This window comes from Dromaius novaehollandiae, chromosome 17 (genome assembly GCF_036370855.1).
Source record: "Dromaius novaehollandiae isolate bDroNov1 chromosome 17, bDroNov1.hap1, whole genome shotgun sequence".
In the NCBI taxonomy this organism is placed as follows: Eukaryota; Metazoa; Chordata; class Aves; order Casuariiformes; family Dromaiidae; genus Dromaius; species Dromaius novaehollandiae.
Window position 1 is genome coordinate 558,135 of NC_088114.1, and position 21,593 is coordinate 579,727.

The 21,593-nt window shown below is 38.7% G+C and overlaps 1 protein-coding gene across 7 annotated transcripts; it reads left to right on the top strand.

The window, feature by feature from the left end:
• The first annotated feature begins 53 nt into the window (after nucleotides 1–53).
• CHEK2 (checkpoint kinase 2) lies at nucleotides 54–21,552 on the top strand. Of its 7 annotated transcripts, none has more exons than XM_064521846.1 (17): nucleotides 54–143; nucleotides 1,707–1,979; nucleotides 2,636–2,760; nucleotides 3,007–3,154; nucleotides 3,957–4,047; nucleotides 6,079–6,187; nucleotides 8,135–8,188; nucleotides 8,936–8,997; nucleotides 9,473–9,572; nucleotides 10,118–10,204; nucleotides 10,955–11,118; nucleotides 11,342–11,457; nucleotides 12,885–12,970; nucleotides 16,369–16,473; nucleotides 19,621–19,701; nucleotides 20,359–20,450; nucleotides 20,986–21,227. In XM_064521846.1, exons 2-17 carry the CDS (start codon nucleotides 1,712–1,714, stop codon nucleotides 21,005–21,007), a joined length of 1,710 nt encoding a protein of 569 aa, XP_064377916.1. In that variant the 5' UTR covers nucleotides 54–143; nucleotides 1,707–1,711; the 3' UTR covers nucleotides 21,008–21,227. The 7 variants fall into 7 exon arrangements, 6 of the variants coding, with proteins under 6 accessions (XP_064377916.1, XP_064377914.1, XP_064377913.1 ...); XM_064521844.1 differs by lacking the exons at nucleotides 54–143; nucleotides 20,986–21,227 and adding exons at nucleotides 451–1,034; nucleotides 21,234–21,552; XM_064521843.1 differs by lacking the exon at nucleotides 54–143 and adding an exon at nucleotides 451–1,034.
• The last annotated feature ends 41 nt before the right edge of the window (nucleotides 21,553–21,593 follow it).

Sequence of the window (21,593 nt, forward strand, 5' to 3'; positions counted from 1 at the left end):
CCCGGACTACAGCTCCCAGCAGCCCCCGCGCGGCGCGCCCGCGCCCGGATTGGCGCAGTTCGTAGCGCGGATTCGCGGGGCGCCTGCGCACTGAGGCACGCGGCTTCGGGTCCGCGCGGCGGCCGGTGCGGGCGCTCCCGTCCGTGAGTTCGCACCCCGCCCCTCCGCCGGCCCCGCGCGGCCCTCGAGCTCCCGCTCCCGCTCCCCGCCGGGCGCTGCGGGCCGGGCTCGGCGCCGCGCCTCGGGAAGCCCGCGCGCTGCGCCCGGCCTGGCGCGGCCGCACTCGGGCGCTGCGGCGGGGCGCTGGGGGGAGCGGCAGGGGGCGCACGCGCGCGTGTGCGGGAGCTGTGGAGGGCGTGTGGGGGGGCGCTGCGGCGCGCGCGCGCGTGTGTTGCGGGGGGAGGGAGGCGCTGGGGGGGGGGCCGCCCCCCCTCCGCCCCCCCTCCCTCCGCCCCGGGCTCCCGCGCTGCCGGCGGAGCCCCCCCCCCAGCCCGCCCCCCCCGGCCCTGCCGCCTCCTCTAGGCCGGTGGGATGAATGACGGACGGTGCTGAACGCTGCTTTGACTGAAGCACTTGGTGTTGGCTTATTCCTGCTAGCTATTAGTCTTTTTTTGTCGGAACACCACACGTTAATTTTTAAGTAAAACCGATGTGGCACATAAAGCACGGTAGAAATACATTGCTCTTAAAGTCTTTTTGGTCAGAGTAAGTAATGGTCTGACAGGCATTGTCTGTATTTCCAAACACCTGTATATGCACGTAAAAAGTAGAAAGGAAGCTGTTTTTTCTCTGTGGCTAGTGAAGAAATGCAGCAGACTGGTAAGGGGCCTAATGTATGTACTGGCTGGGCAGCGACCAAGTTAAAAAGCGCCATGCAGCGATGCGCTGGTCCCAGACCCCGGGTGCCGGGCAGGGCCGGGCGGAGCGCGGCCGGCGCTGGGGGCTCGGCCGCGGGGCGTGGGGTGACGCGAGGCTTCCCCCGGGCAGGAGGAAGGCATGGTGCCCTCACCGACACCCCCGCGCTAGCCGAGCCGGTAAGTGCTGTGCCTGGTCTCCTCTTGCCGCTGTGTTTGAAACCGGCTGGCGGGGCTGTTGTGTGCGTCTTTGCGTCTAGCAGGGTTCTGTACGTAAACTTCTTGCGTATTAACTATGTACAGGTGTGGTGGTTTTGTAAATAAAATCGCTGAATAGAACCTGCTTGACAGACACGTGTGCACGGTGGTGAGCTGTGCTAGAGGGATCTTCAGCCACAACGCTGACCTGGTTCGCTGACGTGTTACGTCTGTTGGGCACTTTCGGTGCCAACAGAAAGTACCGTCATTTTATAGTTCTTTTCCTTTTTTCCCCTCTGTGTTTGGGGAGCTGCGATGGTTATGGTTGTGTGTGGGGGGCTTTGTCAGAGAGTGCTGTGCAAATGATGATGAGATACAGCCTGAATCCTGAAGAGCTTGACTAAAAATTGGGGAATAAGATCTCGTGGTTGCTTTAGAATCAGTAGAGGGAGAACCACATTCTTATTTAAAAAAAGAAAAAAGCTACCGTTTACAAAAACTTGTAGATTTCAGTATGATCCGCTCATACACACTTTGGTCGAAAGTTTTACTTACTTGAAGGCTGGAAGTAGACTTGGATGTGGATAGTACAGGCGACTGTCTGCTCTCCTCACCTTGCTGTAGTAATTTATCTTTTAAACCTTCTCTTTGAAGCCAACATGTCTCGGGAGACTGGAGGTGAAGCTCAGCAGTCTCAAGGTGCTCAGCAGGCTCAAGGTGCTCCACAGTCGCAGGGTGCTACCAGCTCCACTTCCAGTGGGTCGCAGAGCACCAGTCAGTCTTCCTTCAGCTCCGGGACCCTCAGTTCTTTGGACACCGTTCCCACTCAGGAGCTCCCATCAATTCCTGAGGATCAGGAATCTGAAGAGCTGGTTCCTCAGCCTTGGGGTCGCCTCTTTGCACTTGGAAAAGGTTTCAGCAACTGTGGTATGTACAGACTGTAATAAGTCTCTTGGTCTATTTGTTTAGAAAAACCTTGAGCAACTTGGTAGAGCACTACTTTTCATTTTCAAAGTACAAGCAAATGGGAGCTTGCAACAACTGTGTATCCCATGAAAGTGATGTTAAATAATACTAAACAACCTAATAATTTAATAACAGTTTAATAATGATCTAGTGAAAATACTAAGTAATAAACTAATAAAAACTTAATAAATAAACAAATAGTAATGCTAAATAATACTAATAACACTAAATAATGCTTTTGCATTAAGAACTGAGATATACAGCTTCCATGGATTTAGAAGAGGAATTCTGAGGTATTCACGTTCTTGGTTACTTGCTTCATTTTCCATTTTGTAATTTATTTTGTTTATACATCATATGAGTCTCTATGCATTGCTGAAGGTGACTCTACTATTAATAAACAGGTTATGCTATGATTAAAATATTGTAGCAAGATGGAAGATTTTCACAGTGTGTGCTGTTTTGTCTGAGTTGAGATGAATAAACTTGATCGTATCTGAAGAATCTTGTCTTTGTCTGTTATCCTACTTACTATTGTTTGGCATCATTCTGTAGTGCCACACTTGATAACTACCATTTTGTGTTCTCTCTCTGCTTTACTTTCCCATCCTCTACAGACTGCGTGAATGATGAGTACTGGTTTGGAAGAGACAAAAGCTGTGATTATAGTTTTTCTAAACTAGGATTGTCTGAGACTGGCTTTTACCAAAACTATAGTAAGAAGCACTTCCGAATTTTCAGGGTAGGTGTTAAAAAGGTTAACTGTCTCTCTCTGTCCTAACATAATTCTAATGAAATCAAAGTTTAAATACTTTTCAGTGTTGACTCCTTTAACAAGATTCTTGACAACACTCTGTTAACCAGGTTTATGAAATAACCTTAATAATGTTTGACTTCCTGAGCTAACGATAATACATTTCTATAGTCTGTCACATCTTTACAGTAATGTCCATTTTCCCTGTTATCTTTCCCGCCTTTTCTCTTTTAGGAAACGGGTCCAAAAAATTCCTATGTTGCCTACATTGAAGACCACAGTGCAAATGGAACTTTCATTAACAGAGAGCTCATTGGGAAAGGGAAGAGGCTTCCACTGACTCACAACTCTGAAATTGCACTATCTGTACAGACTAATAAGGGTAAAATATACTATAATATAAGTAGATTTTTTGATGTGTTGACCAAGAGGTCCTTTCTACAGATTTGAATATTTTTTTCTTGCAATTTGAACTTTTTTCCTCAGATGCTGTATAGCAAAAATAATAGCTGAGAATACAGTTATGATTTGACGTTTTAGTACTCGTATAAAAATTCTCTATATCTACCTCAAGCCTAGAAAAAAATGAAAAAAGAAAATTTGAAAGCAGCTGCATCAGGAACCAGCATACCAAACCGTAAACTTTTATAGCTGCGTTCCTACTTTTGAAACACATTTTTGCCTCAGTAGCTGCATGTGGTGGAGGAACAGGGGAAATGACTATTTAAGTCAGTGTTTTCTTCACTTCCCTTGAATGTCTGCTGTATAATATTAAAAACCCCTCTTAAAAAATTAGGAGGGTTGGGTTTTTTGTTTTTGTTTTCCCACCAAGGTGTTCTCTTCCTGATTGTCACTTCTCTTTGTTCCTTGATATGAGACTGAAGTTCTTGCCTGTTAATTTTATCCTTAAGTTTAGTCTTAATTGATTAAGAGCTATTGTGCGGAGTTTATACCCAAAATGTGACTAAGTGTAGAACTTATTTTTCAGTAATGAGATCATCTTGCTAATCCACGGCTGATGTCTTTTCTAGCATCAATTAATTTTTCTTATATATTTGTTTTTCTTCTAGCAGGCAGCATTTTATTAGTTATGTTGTTGACTAAATGCTCAGGAAGAGTAACTGTTCATTATAATGAAGTTTTTAAGTTAATAACAGGAAAATGATCTCCACTCATCTTCCTAGTGTTTGTATTTTCTGATCTTACGGTGGATGATCAGTTGGGGTTTCCTAGAGAATTCAGAGAGAAATATATCATGTCAAAGACTTTGGGAAGGTAAGCATCCTTCTTTCCACAATATTAAGTGCTAATTTTCTTACAGTTTTCAGTACATTGTACTAGAATTATGACCAGTGTTAAGTGATCTTCTGTTTTAATTTTAATAATCCCACAAATACTCAAGGTGTTTTACATGGTAGTAAAACCCTGTTTAAAAAAAAGTAGATACCGTTCTTGATGTTTTGATAGTTATTTTACTCTTTCAGTGACACGCAACAATTCAGATAAGCACTGAATGCTTTGATTTCACTGAATTTTCTAGAGTCAGTACAAGGATGTCTGGGACTGATAAAGGTTAATAGAGACCATGAAGAGTGTAGTACTTAATTGCTTCGTTTTACGTGGATGGTCTAAAGCTAATGCTATTTCAGAAAGCATTTTGCTTGCCCCAGAGGTAAGGGTTTCTCTCTATGAAAGAGATTAAACCTAAGATACTTTGTGGCACAGTGCACTTACTGAGACCAGAATATTGAGAATGCAGATGAATACAGTCTTTGTATGTGGGTGATTGGAAATAGAAGATACTTTAAGGCAGTAAATCATGTGATTACTGAGTTCCTTGCTCAACATTTCAAAAAAACATTTTTTTCCTTTGATATAGTTACTTTCTTTACATGCAAGAATGTTTATATATGTTTACAGTTGTTAAAAGGAGGAAACTGGAATTTGAAAACGTTGCTGGAGAAGTTTCTTCTCAGAATACTGGAAAAATTGTAGTGTTAATGATGAACAGCTTAATACTTAAAGCATGATCTTATCCTTCAGACAAAATATTCTTTTCTGTCACTTATTTTAGAAATTGTTTGCTTTTGAAGTATGGCATTTCTAAAATTAAGTTATTTTATAAAACTGTGTATAAAATGAGCTTATTCTTTGTTTTTATTTTGAAAGTATGGGACAGAGGCAGAAGGAACTAATTCTTCTTTACAGGCAGAGTAGCAATATTGACAGTGAATCTGAAATGTAGTAGACTATTCCTTTGTTTGTTCCCCAAATATATGGCTCTCTGATCTGCTCTTTCAACATTTTTGGCCATCAAAGCAAAATCCTTTCATTGGATTTTAGCTCTGTACTCCAGTTTCAACTGTTAAATGATGAAATAATTACAAATTGAGTATATGAATGATAACACATGAGCAAACCTGTTCTTTCCAGCAGCTTAGTCTGGAATTTTAGCTTTAATTCTCCTCATTGGCTTGGGTTTATAAACTCCCATTAATTGGAAGCACGAATTTTTAGGAGAAGAGAACAAAGTTTGTAGATTCTTAGCAAGTTTTAACATTTTGTGTATTATTTTTGCCAATGATCAGAAGTAGAAGAAAGAATTGGTTATATGTCTGAATATAGCGTTCTGCAACATTATTTTGAGGCCTTCAGAAGAGGAAAGAGCTGTCAGGAGAAGGGTGACAGGCCATTTTAGGCAGGCACTTTTTTTTTTTTTTCTCTTGATGGTCAGTGAAGAATTTGGAAGAGTGATTAAGTGGAAACAAATCAGAGAGAATGATTAAGTAAAGATGTGTGAATGGAAAATGCAAGGCTTTCTTTCTACAATATATTTTCTACTATGTAGAAAAAAAAAAAAGAAGAAAAAAAGGGGGAAAAACTTGCCATACCTGGTCTTCAGATTTGGGCAGTCTCATTTGCAGGAGCTCTTTACTAGGTTTTATTCTCTTCTTCAATACAGGAAGCGTACAAATGCATTTATGTGATGGAAATGTTGACAGAGCTTGTCCTGGATATTCATCGGTACTCTTTGTACAAACCAACGATTGGCTCTACGTATTTACTCCTGCATTTCTGAATTGGTGGTCCTCAACATCACTTACTATTTAAATAGTGCCTTCCTAACTATTGAACGCTTCCTGAGAAAGTTTTGATAACCTGCTATAGTCAGAGGGTTGGAAAGCAGTAGCCTCTAACTGTGTGTAATCTTAATCAGCCTAGTGCCTTTGTTTTACGTGTTTATACTTGTTATGCAGGTTTTGAAAAGTATTTGTAAGCATTAACATAGCTGTGCTTTTCTACTAGTGGCGCCTGTGGAGAAGTTAAACTGGCATTTGAGAAAAGTACCTGTAACAAGGTTGCAGTAAAGATAATCAATAAACGGAAGTTTATGGCAAGTGGTATTAGAGAGGCAGTAAGTATTTTTGTTTGTTTATTTGTTTGTTTGTTTCTTTCTCTCGTTCATCTTGGAGTAGTCCTGAAATATTTGGTTATGTCTCTCTCTGACTCCCCAGCTGTCCTCAGCTCATGGGGTTTTTCTCACTTTCTTCTGCATGTAATTTCAAAATGCCTTTTGATCTTACAGAATCCACAGAATTCTGTAGAAAATGTTTTATTTTTCTTTGAACACATTTCATTATGCTCATATTTTCAGACCATTTGTAAATGTGGTATGTGCAAAGGTAGGGCTGGTGGAGTCTTGCGGGATATATCTTCTAAAATACATCAGAAAGGTACATCATTAACCCATGGAGTCTGACCAGAGATTTACGAACTCTTCTCTTTTTTTGATTTGTTGTAATCCCATTAATTTTTTATGTTGTAACCATCATTTCTCTAATTTTGTTGTAACCATCGTTATTCTCCACCTTTCTCCATCATAGTAATTTTTGATAAAATTTTATGAAGCTTTTTGGGAAGGGCTTTTTCTGTGTCTAGTCTTGTAGCAGAAGCTTGAATTTGAAGGAGAAGAACAAGCCAAATGGCTGTATTCCAACAGATGAGAAAAAGGTCCAAACAACTTCACATCTATTAATCTAACTTTAAGTATATGTAAGGGTATAGGATAAATTCTAAAGGAAAATACAATTAGAGATGAAGGTGAATGGTAAATGGGGTGGTGTAATTTGTGTAGCTGTGTATTTACAAAGTTAGATCAAGCTGGACTAACCTGATTATTTAAGAAAATGGACTTAAAAGCACAGATACAATATACAGAATCTGTTCAAACTCTGACAAAGTATTTGATAGGGTACTGTGTAGGAAACTACTACTTAATCTGAGAAATACATTTTTATAAGCACAAAAATTCTAAGGTGGGAATGTAGCTGGCTACCGGGAGGCTTCACTGGGAGGGGAATTAGTGGATGGAAGAGAAGTTACTGGTGGAGGTTCTCAGAATTTGTCTTGAGATTAGTCTTCCTTAGAAGAATATTTAGAGATCATGGCACAAAAGGTGGGAATGTACTGATTTAGCTGTTTGACAGTGACCTGAAGTTGTGTTGATGGAAAGGAGGATTGCAGCATTGCGTAAGAAGAGGTGACACCTTTGTGAGCTGGAGTAATAAAAATTAGATAATGTTTAACAGACAATGCAAGGCTGTGTATCTCAGGACTTGTGACATTTTCTGCTATAATCCATGCTTTTCCTAGTTCAAAGGAGGAGGTAAATATAGCTATTTGTAGATGAATTAGTGGCATCAGTGTGATTGAAAACTGCTAAATGCCATTTTGGAGAATTTCTAGCAAAGATTAAGAAATGTTGTTATGAATTATAATTATTAAGAAAAGCCATTTTACAAAGCAAGATAGGACCTCATCTGGGATGTTATGTACAGAACTGGTCACGTGTCTTCAAAGATGATTAATTTAGATTGGAATAAGAACAAAAAAGACTGCTGGGATGGTTTTATGAGTTGAACCTAAACCATGTGTTAAAAGAGATTAAAAGAACCTGTTTATGTTACCTTGCAAAATAAAGGCTAGGAGTGAGTAGCATTTATTTTTAGGGGTAGCTCACGTGGGAAGCATCTCTGAGGCAGGGAAGCTGTTAAGCTAAATGACAGTATTGATATATGCTGGTCAAGATTAATTTTTTAGCTAGGAAATTAGGTGAAGATTTCTATTTCTTAGTGAAATGACATGTCTGGAGCAATAGCTTGCTACAGATAGTGATGGCAGACTATTCTATTTAATTCACAGAGAGCACCTGATCGGTTAAGAAAAAGGTTATATGTTAAGATTGCTTAAAGTAGTGAGAGACGTGAAACAATTGTTTTTCTTCTACTGTCTCTTATTTCTTAAATGTCTTATTTTAGAATATCACTGTCTTACTCTGTATGATATTTGATTCTTTTAATAGAACCCAGCTTTTAATATCAACACAGAAATCGAGATTTTGAAGAAAATAGATCATGTGAGTGTTACTGTACATTTTGATTCCTTTTTGCTGCCTACTGTACTTCTCTAGCTCACTCACCTTAGCATAGTAGCTAAAGTTCAATTTTAACATTTTGTTTAGAAAATATTTTAGAGCATGTTTATCATTTTTGCTGTAAATAAGTTCACTGAAAACTCTTCTAGGTAAGCTATGTCTACAGACTTGAGATTTTAAAACCTAGAATAACTGAGATGTAAATTTGGGAGGAAACTTTACAGTCATGTTTCAACTCTTGTAGAAAATTTTTTTCCTTGATGCATATTTTTGTAGGTATTGCCAGATAACCAAACATAAAGATTACATTCCCCTGGCAGTTTTTAGGATTTGTATCCCTTCCCCCCATTTTTTGCCAAAAAGCTTTTCTTTTCCTTTTGCTGTGTGGAAAGTTTGCATAATTTAATTAACATTCCCTTTAAATGCAACATTGCCTATAGAGAAAATACTGAGAGTTGGAAACTCGCAATTGGAAAAAAGAAGGATGACTTGAGTTGAAGTAACTGCAAGTCTGATATTTTTGTGTGTGGAGGTATGGGGGAGAAAACAATTGGACTTGAATGTTTGCTAAAGCCTGGGATGCTAGTGCATAAGTGTTAATTTAACTGGCATGGTTAAAATCATACTGAAATAGGAAATTTTGGATGATACAGTGTTGGCAGTGTTTGTGACGTTATTTTTTGCGAATGATTTTGCTTTCTGTGTCTGTGTGTGTCCCCTTTTTATTAGCCTTGCTTAATCAAGATCAAAAACTTCTATGAAGCAGAGGATTACTACATTGTTTTGGAACTGTAAGTAACTTGTTTGAAAGTAAATGCGTGAAACGAAATTGGTCACAAATGGCCACAAAAATGTGAATAGTTGTAAGCCCTGATTTTTTTTTTCTTTTTTTTTTTTTTCCTCAACAACTGTCTGAAACCTCTGTAAAATTTATGAACTATAATAGGAGAATGATCCTTTTATATTTTGAAGTGCCTGGGCAGTTGTCCACCATGCTGTTGTGGATTGCTGGTACTTTCATTCAAGCTTGTAAAAGAAGGTTGATCAAAAGTGTTGAAACAACTCCCAGTGAAGACTCAGAAGACAAGGCTTAATTCAGCAGTGCATATGCTGTGCTTAAAGCATTGCTCAGTCATTTTCAGAAATTAAATGTATTCTTTCTCTTTAGCCCAAATAGCCAAATGAAATTGTTTTGATTTCAGTCTTGCTTAATGAGGTGCATCTTCTGGAACTAATATAGTGACTTGTTACTGGCTTCTTTTTTAGAATGGAAGGAGGAGAGTTGTATGATAGAGTGTCAAGACCAATCAAGATGAAAGAAGCTACTTGCAAGTTGTATTTTTATCAGATGCTTCTGGCTGTAAAGGTATGCAATCATGAATTCTGTCAAAAAAGTATGGTTGTGCATATGCATATCCATCAGATTAATTTTTTCTGTCATTTATCACTTCTGAAACATGTGCAGGCAATCAGTACAGTGCTCTTCATAAGGTAATTTAACAAGATTCTTTACCTCATTGCAGCCAAAGAACATTCAAATTCTCTTACTTATTAAAAGCAGGGATTAAAACAGTAATACAAGCCATGCTCATTCATGGTAGGATTATTGTGCGAGACCTTTAGCAGTGCGTGGACGAAGAGTCATCGTTGCAGTCGCCTTCAAAAAAAAAAAAAAGAACCTGTGATCAGATGCTTGCATTAAGATTGACATTTGAAGCATGATGATTTCTAAGTTTGTTTGTTTTTGTTTTATTTTTAAAAAATTGAACTGCATAGCTTTAAATCCATGCACGCCTCTTAGACAGGCATTTCAGTTATCCCACCGTAGCTGTCAGAAAGATTGGAAAGCTCACATTTAAAAAAAGATAATAGTCTGTCTTTTGATGTATGTGTATACTTACATATTTTTAGTACCTTCATGATAATGGAATTATTCACCGAGATCTAAAGCCAGAGAATGTGCTACTTTCATCTTCTGAAGAAACATGTCTTATAAAGGTAAGAAATTTTTAAATTTCTTTTTGTTCATTTAGAAATCTGAGAATACTCCTTGCCAGTCTTCTCAATATTTAGTTGAACAGAACAATAAAAAGTATTATGGAATTAGTCATACAAACTATGAAGTAACCTAAAACATTGAGAGTTTTTTGTAAATTTAGTTTTGTTGATATGGACATTTCAATCCATACATTTATGTAAGAACAGCTGAGAAATTTTGTGCTTGATATCTTGCATTGCACTTAATGGTGTGCAAGTTTAAGTTGCATTTTTTTCAATAAAATCTAAATTCTTGAATCACAGACAGCATTTCCACAAATATCTAGGCTGTTTGGTGACAGAATGTTTTTCAGACAAAGCAATGAATAGATTTGTACATTAACTGCTTATTTTTCAAGTAGTCTCTTTCTAATAAGGTAGAAGATCTTTATCTTGAGGTCTTTAGTTTACATTCAAATATGAGAGTAGCTTTTGCTAGTGCTGAGTGTGATCCACTGTCTTATTCCTTCCTCTTCCTCTACCCTTCTCAGATGTTGTTTACTGACTTTTTAATAATGGTTTAGGTAACTGGTTCATAGTGGTGTACTAGAACTGCGCCTTGGAAAGCAGAGACTTAATGTTACCTCCTGAGGCATATTGATACTGTATATTGACATTGTATCAATTTGACATTGATTTTATATTGTATTGATGAGTTGTAGTACAATCAATCCTAATATGTAATGCGGTGTTACTATTTTTAAATACAAGATTACAGATTTTGGACAATCCAAGATTCTTGGAGAAACTTCTCTTATGAAAACATTATGTGGTACTCCCACATATCTTGCTCCTGAAGTTCTAAATTCACTTGGGACTGCTGGATACAGCCGAGCCGTGGACTGTTGGAGTTTAGGAGTTATTCTTTTTGTATGGTAAGAAATTGCATAGCTGTTACCTGGATTGGGCAGTCATTGACATACATGGCTCAAGACTTTGCAACTTTAGTATATTTATTAGGAAGTGCATGTGTGCTTTTAAAAAAACATTACGTGTAAAAGAGGCTGTGAGAGCAGATGCTTTAAAACATATAATTTTTTTTTTTCAATCACTATTGCAAAACCTGTAGTGTTTAACTTGTTTTCTTCTTTTATATAGCTTGTGTGGATATCCACCATTTAATGAGCAGAATACTCAACTATCTCTGAAAGACCAAATCACCCGTGGAGAATACACATTTATTTCAAAAGAATGGAAGCATGTAACAGACATGGGTATGACTCCATTACAATGGCTGACAGTGTATCTAGCTCTTTCCTTGTATTTTTTCTTTAACTTCTTACTAGCTTTCAGCTGTATGGCACATTGTACAATGATACTTTTTTTTTCTTTAAGTTGTCCATTAAAGCAAACATTTCTTTTTTGTTTGGAGTTGAAGCATTAGAATGAGCAAATTTTTCTTGAAGAAAAGCTAGCTACAAGTACCTTTCTTAGCATTATTAACTCCAAAATTATTTAGCTCTTGGACCCATACGTCTATTTTTTGTCTTCTGCTTTTTCTTCTGACTTCTTCAAGCTGGTCTGCAGGCTTTGCCTTGCTCAAAGATTCTTTTAAGTTTTGAACGAAAAATGCCTGGAGTTTAAGGAATGTGGGTTAGAATTCCAAGACAAAAATGTTAACGAGTAATTTTAAGCCTGAAATGCAAAGTCTAGCACCATGAAGTATCAGCCACACTTATGGAATCACTTGTTGACTTTGGCCCTAAACTAAGTAGACTGCAAAGCTAAATGAGTTTTTGCACAACATAAACGAAGATGACAGTTACTGTCTGCATGCTTTTTCTTTTCAGGACATTTTAGATGAACAAAATAGTTATAGTATTTGCCACGGATAATCCTGTATATATGCAGAGGTGTTTCTAACAAATGATATGATTACTATTTTTCTGATAAACTTACCAAGTGTAACCCCTTCCTGAATTGTTTGAAGCTTATCCAATAATAAATTGGACATATTAAAGAATGGGAAGTATGTTAAGGTTGTAAATAGTCCTAAACACCTATGGGTGTTTAACTTTGCATCCTGTTTTATAGGCATTGCACACTGAAAAGTAAATCTTGCCACTAATCCTTTGTGGGAGATTGAGTGTCATTAAATGTGACATAAATGCTATATTTTTCACAGTATTTATTAAGTAGTTTCCTAAGAAAATGAAATTATATGTGATCATGTTAAGCACACATACATATGTCTTTGCTCCTCTTTCTCTCTGAGAGGAGTGTCCATCTGGGAAGAAGAGAAATTCGTGCTTTCCAAGACACCATAAACTGTTGTTATTTCTCCAGTAATAGCAAATAGATCTTTGCATATCCACAGTAATGTTGAAGCTTTTAAGAAAGTATTGAGCTTCCTGTGCATGCACAGAACATAAACTGTGGACATGCTCAGTAAATCTAGTGGTAGCTTTGGTATACTGGAAGTGTTGAACTATGTTTGCATATGATGAAAAGTGGCTATGCTCTGTGGTTTCCTATGCATGGAAAAAAGAAAAGTGATCTGCCCAGCCAGTATTTTTGGGCATCACTGTTCCAAAGTGCCGTTAGATGCATTGCTGCACAAAGCTTTGGTGTATGCATATTACGTAACTTATTTTCAAGTTATGAATTTATTGAGCATATGCCAACCAACTCTTCTTCTTAGCTCTGGATCTTGTGAAGAAGCTGCTAGTAGTGGATCCAAGCAAACGTCTGACAACAGAGGAAGCCTTAGAGCATCCCTGGCTTCAGGTAGGAGTTGAGCCTTCGTTGAACTACAGCAAAGCTGTTTTTTTTTTTTTTTTTCTGGGAATACATTCTTAATGTAAATTCAAAGGCAGTTCAGTAGTCTGAATTTTGTGAGGTTTTGTTAACATCATATGTTTTGTCTCTGTAAGGAAGCAGGGGAACTGTGGCTACTCTGGTCACCAGAGATCTATGTATGCCAGATCCTGCTTCTGTGGAGCACACCATGAAACGGATACAATGATGGGCAGTGAGAACTCCAATTCTGTAGCTTCATGGGAATAACAGCTGTTATCTTAGGTTAGAGCTCAAGTCTGCCTGCCCATAAGCTCTCTCTGACGATAGCCAGCAGGACAGCAACTGCCGTTTTGTGCTTCTCACAGGCACTGCTGCCTGCCTGCCAGCTGGCTAGTGTTTCTGTGAGACTGGTGGGATCCTGCTGCCTACTTATGGAGAGAGAAGAAGAGTAGAAGGCAAGGCTGTGTGTTTGGGAATTGTTTGTTTGTTTCTTTTATTGGCGTTGTCGATGACACGCAGGAGGAGGAGGCACAAGATCTCAACCTGTAGGATGACATTAGCCCAGATGCCCTAGCCACCACCTTCCTGTTGGGCAACTCTAAACCAAACAAAGTGAACATCTTGAAGAGACTGCTGCCTTGTCTCTCTGCTGGAAGCGAGATGATCTTGCAGCATTTTGTGTCAAAGAGTTTGTGGGATGGGGCCATCTCTCTGTCAACCCTCTATGCACCTACCTCATCCCTTCCTTACAGCATACAAAATAGACTTGTTTCTTTTTCTCCCAACAAGCAAATCTGCATACAGCTTTCTTCCTATTCCTGTTCTTGGGTTTTCTTCTAGCAATGGCAACTACTCCCTCTGCTGTTTTTCATGGCGTTTGTTGTCTTGGTCCCTTTCCCTGGCATGTTCCATGTTCCTTTTCAACTGTTACTGCTGCTATTCCTAGTCTTGTAGCCTTGCCTGATGTTGTCCAGTGCCTTTTCCCATCCTCCTTTTCCCAGCTTCTCCTTTGCCCTCCACCTTGTCTTGGTATCTCCACATGTGGAGTAACTTCCTCTCTTTCTAAAAGTGGTTGCACTATTCTTAGTTTATGTCAGGTCCCTTTTCTTTTATTCATTGGGTACTGCAACATCTTTGTGGCTTAACTATCTACTAGCACTACAGATCTCGTGACTTCCTATACCCTCTCTGCACAGGCTGAGGGAATCTCTCAACCTTGACCAAAATGATTACCTCGACTCAGACTGGAATGTTATCACTGCCTGTGTTGGAACCCTTGGCAACAGCCACATGAGATTGTGTAGAAAAGCTTTTTGCTCTCATACGAAAAGGCTTTATAATAAAGGCGTCTCCATGCAGCTTCGGTCCTTGCTGATTAATACGATTCTCCCAGACTAAACCCATAGTATCTTATGATTGATCCATCTTTAGTAACCTCTAACTGAATATTACCTATTCAGTAATATTCAGATAAGGGAGAGGATCTCAGATGCTATGCAGAATTTGCTCTCCTGTCTTCAGCTGGAAGAAGGCACTTCACAGTTTGTATGATGGCTATTGTCTGGTTATCCTACGGGTGTTTAACTTTGGATCCTGTTTTGTAGGCATTGTACAGGACTGAAGAATTCTTTTGTCAAGCTTATCTGGGTCCTGTTCCAGCCTATCACCTTTAGTCAAGGAGTGTGTCAGGAGTTCTCCAGTCCTGCCATCTCTGGCGTTTCTATCAAAACCTTTGTCTCCTTTGTGGGAAGAAGAAGAAACTGATGTTCAGAGAAATAGATTTCAGTAGTCCTAATGGTAAATACAAACAATGAGCTCCTCATGGTCTATGCTCTGGAAGACTTGGAATAGGTAGAGCTTGCAAATATCTTCCTGGATCAACACTATAGACTGGTGGTCAAGCACAAGTGATAAGTACAATTCTTTCCACCCATGTGCCATTCCATCCAGCATGTTGCGAGTCTGCTGCTCTATTTAATGTCAGCTTCTCTGCCCCATATTCTTTCTCACCAGCTTGTTGGCTTCTGCTGCAGGCTATGGCACCAGTTCAGCAGCAGAGGTTAACAGGCTTCTCTGTCTTTATTTTTGTAGGATATTGGTCTTAAGATAGTCACGTCCATACTCTGGTCCTGCTTCAACATCCTTTGTGTGCCTCCATGATCTGGTCTGAATTTAATGGAAAATCCTGGATCTCTGCAATTTTTCTTCAGCAAATAAAGCCCAGTCTGCATCTGTAGCTATTCTAAACTTTTAGACCTTTGGTCCCTGCAGAGATGGCTGTACAAAAACACCTAGAGTATTCTGGTGAACACCTTCCTTTTAATACAACTGACAGCTTCTGCATCCATTCTGAGATGCATCTTCCCAGATTTCTTTAACATCTTCTCTGAGAATCAGGATGAGGTTTTTGGAGACCAAGTCCAATTGTGGTTCCTATAGGAAGGACCTCTTCCTTTGAATACTGTAAGAGAGTCACACTCTTCATCTTTTTTGTGTGGGCAGGCAGTGCAGAATCCTGCAGATGTGGTTCCTGGCAGGTGTTTGGGAGCCCTGAGTAGGAGGTGATAGTTGCCCTGCCTCCTGTTATAGTCTAGTTAGGTTTGTGGGAGATGGTCTTCACGTTTTTATTAACTTTGGCAACCCCGAGGTGACTACTGGTCCTCTGTATTTTTTGCTAATTTTTACCTAAGTAGGCTGAACAAAAGTCATCCAGTCTGCCTCTGAGCCACACAACAGGTTCTACCTATTCATGCTGTGCATAGTGCTGTTCATATTCCTCCAGTGGGAACAGGAGCTAGTATTAAATGCTTAGCTAAAGAGCATAACAAACAGGGTAGAAGCAATGAAGTATCATTCTGTGCTCAACAGTTGGCAGTTTCCTGAGACAGAGAATGCATTTGGATCCTTGTTTTTAAGACTCGTTAACTCGTCCTAATTATGTTGCTGGGCATCAGAAAATTCTTCCTGGCATTCCTGACTTCTACTATTTTAGTTTTGTGTGCAACTTCTACACAAAACTAAAATAAAAATGGGCTAATTGGCTGCAAATTCTTACATCTAGATTATCATTCTGAGCAGGATATGTTATTGATAAGTCATGTTACACTGATTTTAAGAGTCAAGGGTATGCACAATGGGAGAGGGGAAACACGAGATAGTGATTCAGACAAGCTAAGAAACTGAGATCTGTATGTAAATAGCTTAAAGAATAGCATCTGAATCCTAATGATACTTGGATTTACAGGTATGATATCTTCTGAAACTTTTTGTCCTGTCTTCAAAATTATATTTGGCAATAAGAGCTCTTCCCAAGGGAATATATAAATCAAGATGCTAAAAGCTATTTCCCTTCATGGGCTCTTACTAAGAATATCAGTTGTTTACAGGTGATGTACACTGCCTGCTTGGAAGGCCAACATCCAATACGTTCAGTTCTAGATATCACACATCTTGAATACTACCACCAAAAGAGCTACTTGAGTGCTGTTACTGTGAGTAGTGAGGAGGAGCTACTGGCTCCCCACTCCCTCTTGCATTGTTTGTAAGTATTGTCTTTAAAAGTTAGTACAGAAAAAAAGCAGCAGACGCATGCTTTGTGTGTATAGCTGATGCATGTTAGCCCTCTAGAGACTTTGGATCCACTAGAGAATTTTTCAGCTATTAAAAGTAAGCATGTTCTCAAAAAAAAAACCAAACCCTTAATTTCAGCTCTTATCTAAACCAGTAGGGCTCTCAAATTAGCGTTTCAAATACCTGTGCTGTTTGCTCCATTCTTTGTTAAAATCAAAAGCTTGAAAACTTAGCGGGCTGCTCAAAACTGAGTATTATTCATTGGAGATGCCTTACCTGAATTTACCTGAGTCATCTGAGATTTCCAACTATAACTTCAAGAAATCTGCATTAGCAAAATACTTACTTAGTAAAGCACTTTTCAAAGGTATGTAAGCCATAAATTTTTGTCTGTGCCTCCGAAATTTTTACTGTGATCTTTTGAATGGGACAAGATTAGTTGTGTACTGAAAAAAAATCTGTTATATAAGTGAAAATATGTATCTTTCCTATCAAATTCAAACTTAGCCAAAGTGAAAACATACAACACTGGAAAAGGAAGGTCAGTACAAATTCCATTATAAAATAAACTTGATGTTCACATCAAAGCCTTTTTGTAGTACTTAAGAACATACTTAAAGCAAAAAGGGAGATACTGCAATACTCCATAGCTTTGAAAAAGAACCCTCCCTGCCTTCCCCGCCCCCCCTCCAAACGGTTAAATATTTGAAACCCTTAGGAGTTAGAAGGTCCTTATTTCTAATTGTGTCAGAAGTGAATGGGACATTCACCGATACTGAGTTTACCAGTCTTTGCAGTGATGGTGGAATAGATTTATTACGCAACCTGTTCGCTTCAGTCTGTTTAGAATAAAAATCTGGTTTTGGTTCTAGATCAGTTGTTCAACTGGTGCACATGCAGTTGCTGTTCAATCTCAGCCAAAGGAAAGAGCCTGTGTTAAATCACTATGAGTATCACACTTCCACTAGTCCTGGGAAAGGTTTAAAGACTGAGTTTCAGCTTTGGAAGCCTGATTTAGGGTTTGCAGGAAATTAATCCACAGTAACCTATTCTAATAAAACTCCTGCAGGAAAAATTGCTGAAACTAGAGAAAGAGATTTATTTTTAGAACAGGGAGTACAATGCCAGCTAGACGTCTTTTTGGCACTCATTTCCTGTTTCCCTGAGGTTGCCCAGCATAGACCATGAGCACCCTGGTCACCGGCTGCTGAACCAGAACTGGGGCTAAATGCTAGCTCTTTCTCTTGAAACTGTTCTGAATTTCTACCAAACTTGCTGTTCTCAACAAATGATCTGTGCTGCCTTTCCAGCCTCTTAATGCTTCTGCAGTCAGGCCTGTTTATGCACAACTGGGCCCAATAACATCCTTAAGTCCCCTCCTTTCCAAGCACACCTCTCCCAGTTGTTCTGTCTCCACTAATGGCAGCTTCTGGCTTACCATTTTTGATCTGACCTGGTAAACAGAGAATGAACTATACTATCCAGTGAACTACTGTAGCAGTATGAATGCTCTGTGAATGATATTTGTTGATAATAATTTAGTTTTTTTTAAAAGGGAAACTTCATTTCAGCAGATGCTTGTCCCAAACCTGAATATTTGCTTTACAAATGTTTCCATTTATGACCTTTAATATGTTATATGGACTTACTAACATTAAGTGTAACTGTGGGGTATTTTTTTAAGATATAATTTTGTTTGAAGGATTTTTGTAGGATATGGGTCTTTTAGTTGATTCTTCTCTACTTGTCATATACTACTTTTTTCCTCGGGAAGATGAAAGCTACCTATATTTGAGATACTGATGAAGCCAAGCTAGTGGAAACAAAAATACTGTGTTACAATGGGAAGTCATTATGAGAACAGAATGTGAGACTATAAGCAAAACACTTGGTCTTTCAAGAGCAATTAACTCTGTTTTGATGAGACCAGTCTGCAAGAGGTGATAAGCCCTCTTCTGATAAGGTTTTGACTAATGAATTCTCCTCACAAACTCCTAGCCTATGTTCCTTGTTTCAATGTTATTCTACTTAGTTGAATGACAATGCAAGTTCAATTTTATCTTGGCTAGTATTAGCTAAGTAGTAGTTATTGAGGGAAACTGTCTCTTTGTAGAATAAAATAGAATTATTTTTTCTTAACAGCGGTATACAGAAACCACATGCTCAAAATTCTACTGTGGGGCAGACTAGGAAGGTGTTAATTTTGGGGCAAGTGGGAGGGAGCAACAGAGTCTGTATTGAAGGTTGACCGTTACTGTTGAAGGTCCCTGAGAGTGTTCATTCCTGAAAATTTCTGTTAGCTAGCATGTTATTTTCTAGAAAACATATATTTTCCGAATTTTCCCTGGGGAATAAAGCAGATGTTTCAAAGGACCAGCAGTGAGCTTGAGCTGACCTGCAGCTGATCATGCTTAGTCTAATAGCCACAAAATTAGTGTTGCATCAATTGCATTCAATTCAGGATGGAGTCAGCACTTCTTTTCACAAGGACTAGTTTCTTAAGCCTTGGACTAATGAATGGATTGTGAGCCCTGTTGTGGTGTTCCATAGCAATCTGGGACTAGCATTACAGATTCTTTCTCCTAGCGCTATATGATTCTTTTTTTAAATGATGGCGGAGGGAATAACATCCATGAACATTCATTCATTCCTGTTGTTATTCTGCAAGGAATTTTTTTTTCCTCCATTTGAGGGCCAAACTAGAAATAATTGCTTATGTGATAATACCTACCTTTAACTCTGTATTAATATAAAATAATGTGTTTTCAGTATTCTTCATGAACGATGATGTATTTGACAACTGTGTTCAAACTGAATCTTTCAGTTTTCATATCATCAAAAATTGAAGTACATTGGATGAGTTTTCTTTAGGAATATGTCAGTGCCATTATTGTTTTTCTTGCAATGGTTAAGTGTTCAGTGCCTAGCCTTGATCTTCAGTCTGTGTGGTTGCTTAATATACTGGCAATCTTCTCTGAAAATCCTTAACTGCTGATACACATGCTTAAACAAAATGTAGACTTTTCCCTTGAATATTCCATGTACTAGAGTTACCACCTTTTTCACAGGATGAGGATATGAAGAGTACATTTGAACATTTACTTGCTCAAGCAAGTGCCACTATGAATCCACCACAAACATCAAAAATGGTATGTATAACAGATTATTTGAAGATTAATGCTTGATGCATAGAGAAACCAGATGTGAAAGTAATTCATAATAAGAAAATCAAATAACTTCCAGAAGTTATTGTAGAAGTGTGGATGCTGGCTGTATGTAGTAGTCTGCTACATATGTGATCTCTGCTTTCTGAATAGAAGCCATGGACCTTTGTGCTTTGGCAAGACACTTAGCTTAAACATATAGAAACAGTCTCCTAGGCGTTAAAGGATTCTTCATCTATTTCAAATTAACTACATGAATATGTATATTTTGATGGATTCAAGTCATGGATGCTTAACATCCAAGGAAAAAATTTTCATGTTAGCAAAAGTTTAGAAATGGTGTTGTGACATTCATTACTAGACAGTAGTTAGGAGAACTTTAAACACTAGTGAAAGATAAAGCTGATTTTGTTAAAAGACTGGGGGCAGTGGAAGCAGGAAGAGGAATGAAGGACAATGTCTTATGTAAGAAGGATCATATATGATTAGATAGGTCATAATAGAGAAATATTTGTTAGTCGTGCTGCTGTTGTGGTTACAGGAAGGAGACTTTATCCAACATCTGTAATTTTGTAGCAGGCATGACAGTCAGGCTCTGTCTTATCTGATTAATATAGCCATCCTGCTGCATCTTTCTTTTAGCCAACCACAACGAGAAAGCGTCTCCATGAAATTGAGGAAGAATCTGGCTCTTCTAAGCGTGCTGTTCCTTCTACGTCATTTCAGAAAATGAGGTGAAAAAAAGAAAGTGACTTTTGTTAACTGTAGCTTTACTTTATGTAAAGCGGCTTTTTATTCAAAAAAAATCTTAATAATGGAATAACTGTTGAAGATGCAATTGATAATAAAAATAACTTTGTAAGACTGAAGTGACTACTGTGTATGCATGAGAACCTACACAAATAGTCATACTACAGTTCATCCAGCTGTCTCATTCAGGGAGAATATCGGGAAAATTAGTATCTGTTTCTTGCATGAAGTTACTAAAATGTTTTAGGCTACTTTCATCACCACCTACACCCTTTGTTACTTCTGTTCCAATTTCTAGCTTAGGCGTGGAGATGATGCTTAGTGCACTCGCAGGTAAAACAGGAATACTAAGTTTGCTGGGCTCTTGCCTCAGCCATAGTATTACCTGCAAAATGCTCCCCACAGACCTCTGAAGAAACTTATAAAGGGAACTTTGCTGTGAGAAGGATTATGAGTAGAGTAGTTGTAGTCTGTCAAATGATCGTACCTGATACAGCATCTTCTCTTTTTGTTCCACAGATTCATCCTGAAAAAATATTAGGGACTAATTTTGTCATTTCTTACTCAGTTCTGAATAAGTACTGATGGAGCTTGAGGCTCTCTGGACTCCAGATAAAGAAAGGTTAATGCTAAATACTGTGCTGGTATGCTCAATAGTATTGTGTTCTGTGAAGTGGTTGATAGGCTTTCAAAGCAAAGGTTATCATCTGCATATGGGTGCTATCGGTGTCTTCTTGAAAAGTGTGTACTGTGCTTGTTTGCCTTAGGATGGATTGAGTAAGAAGCAGCATAACAAATGATGTAACGGAGCTGGATAAGAAGTTCCTTTTCCTGCAAGAGAAGAACAAGGAATGGAACTGAGAGACTACCCATATTTAATTTGCTGTCTGATAAGTGAAAAAGTTTTTGGACTATGTACTTATTACTACAGGGCATTAATTCCACTGTTTACTGAGAGTCAGGGAGGAATTTAGTAACTTTGTTCTAAAACATGCATTTTCTGGTTAGAGGCATTTAGTATAAATGGATTTGTAAAGAAAAAAGACTAAAGCATTATGAAATAAACTAGTGACAAGTTTAAGATAACACATTCATGAGGCAGGTTTTCTCACATCTGCCTATTGCAG

Excerpts from the sequence above, each read along its gene's own strand:
- CHEK2 (XM_064521843.1), top strand. The coding sequence starts at position 836 with ATGTACTGGCTGGGCAGCGACCAAGTTAAAAAGCGCCATGCAGCGATG. Across the intron at positions 4,048-6,078 it reads ATGTCAAAGACTTTGGGAAG|TGGCGCCTGTGGAGAAGTTA; the intron begins GTAAGCATCCTT and ends CTTTTCTACTAG. Across the intron at positions 11,119-11,341 it reads GGAGTTATTCTTTTTGTATG|CTTGTGTGGATATCCACCAT; the intron begins GTAAGAAATTGC and ends TCTTTTATATAG.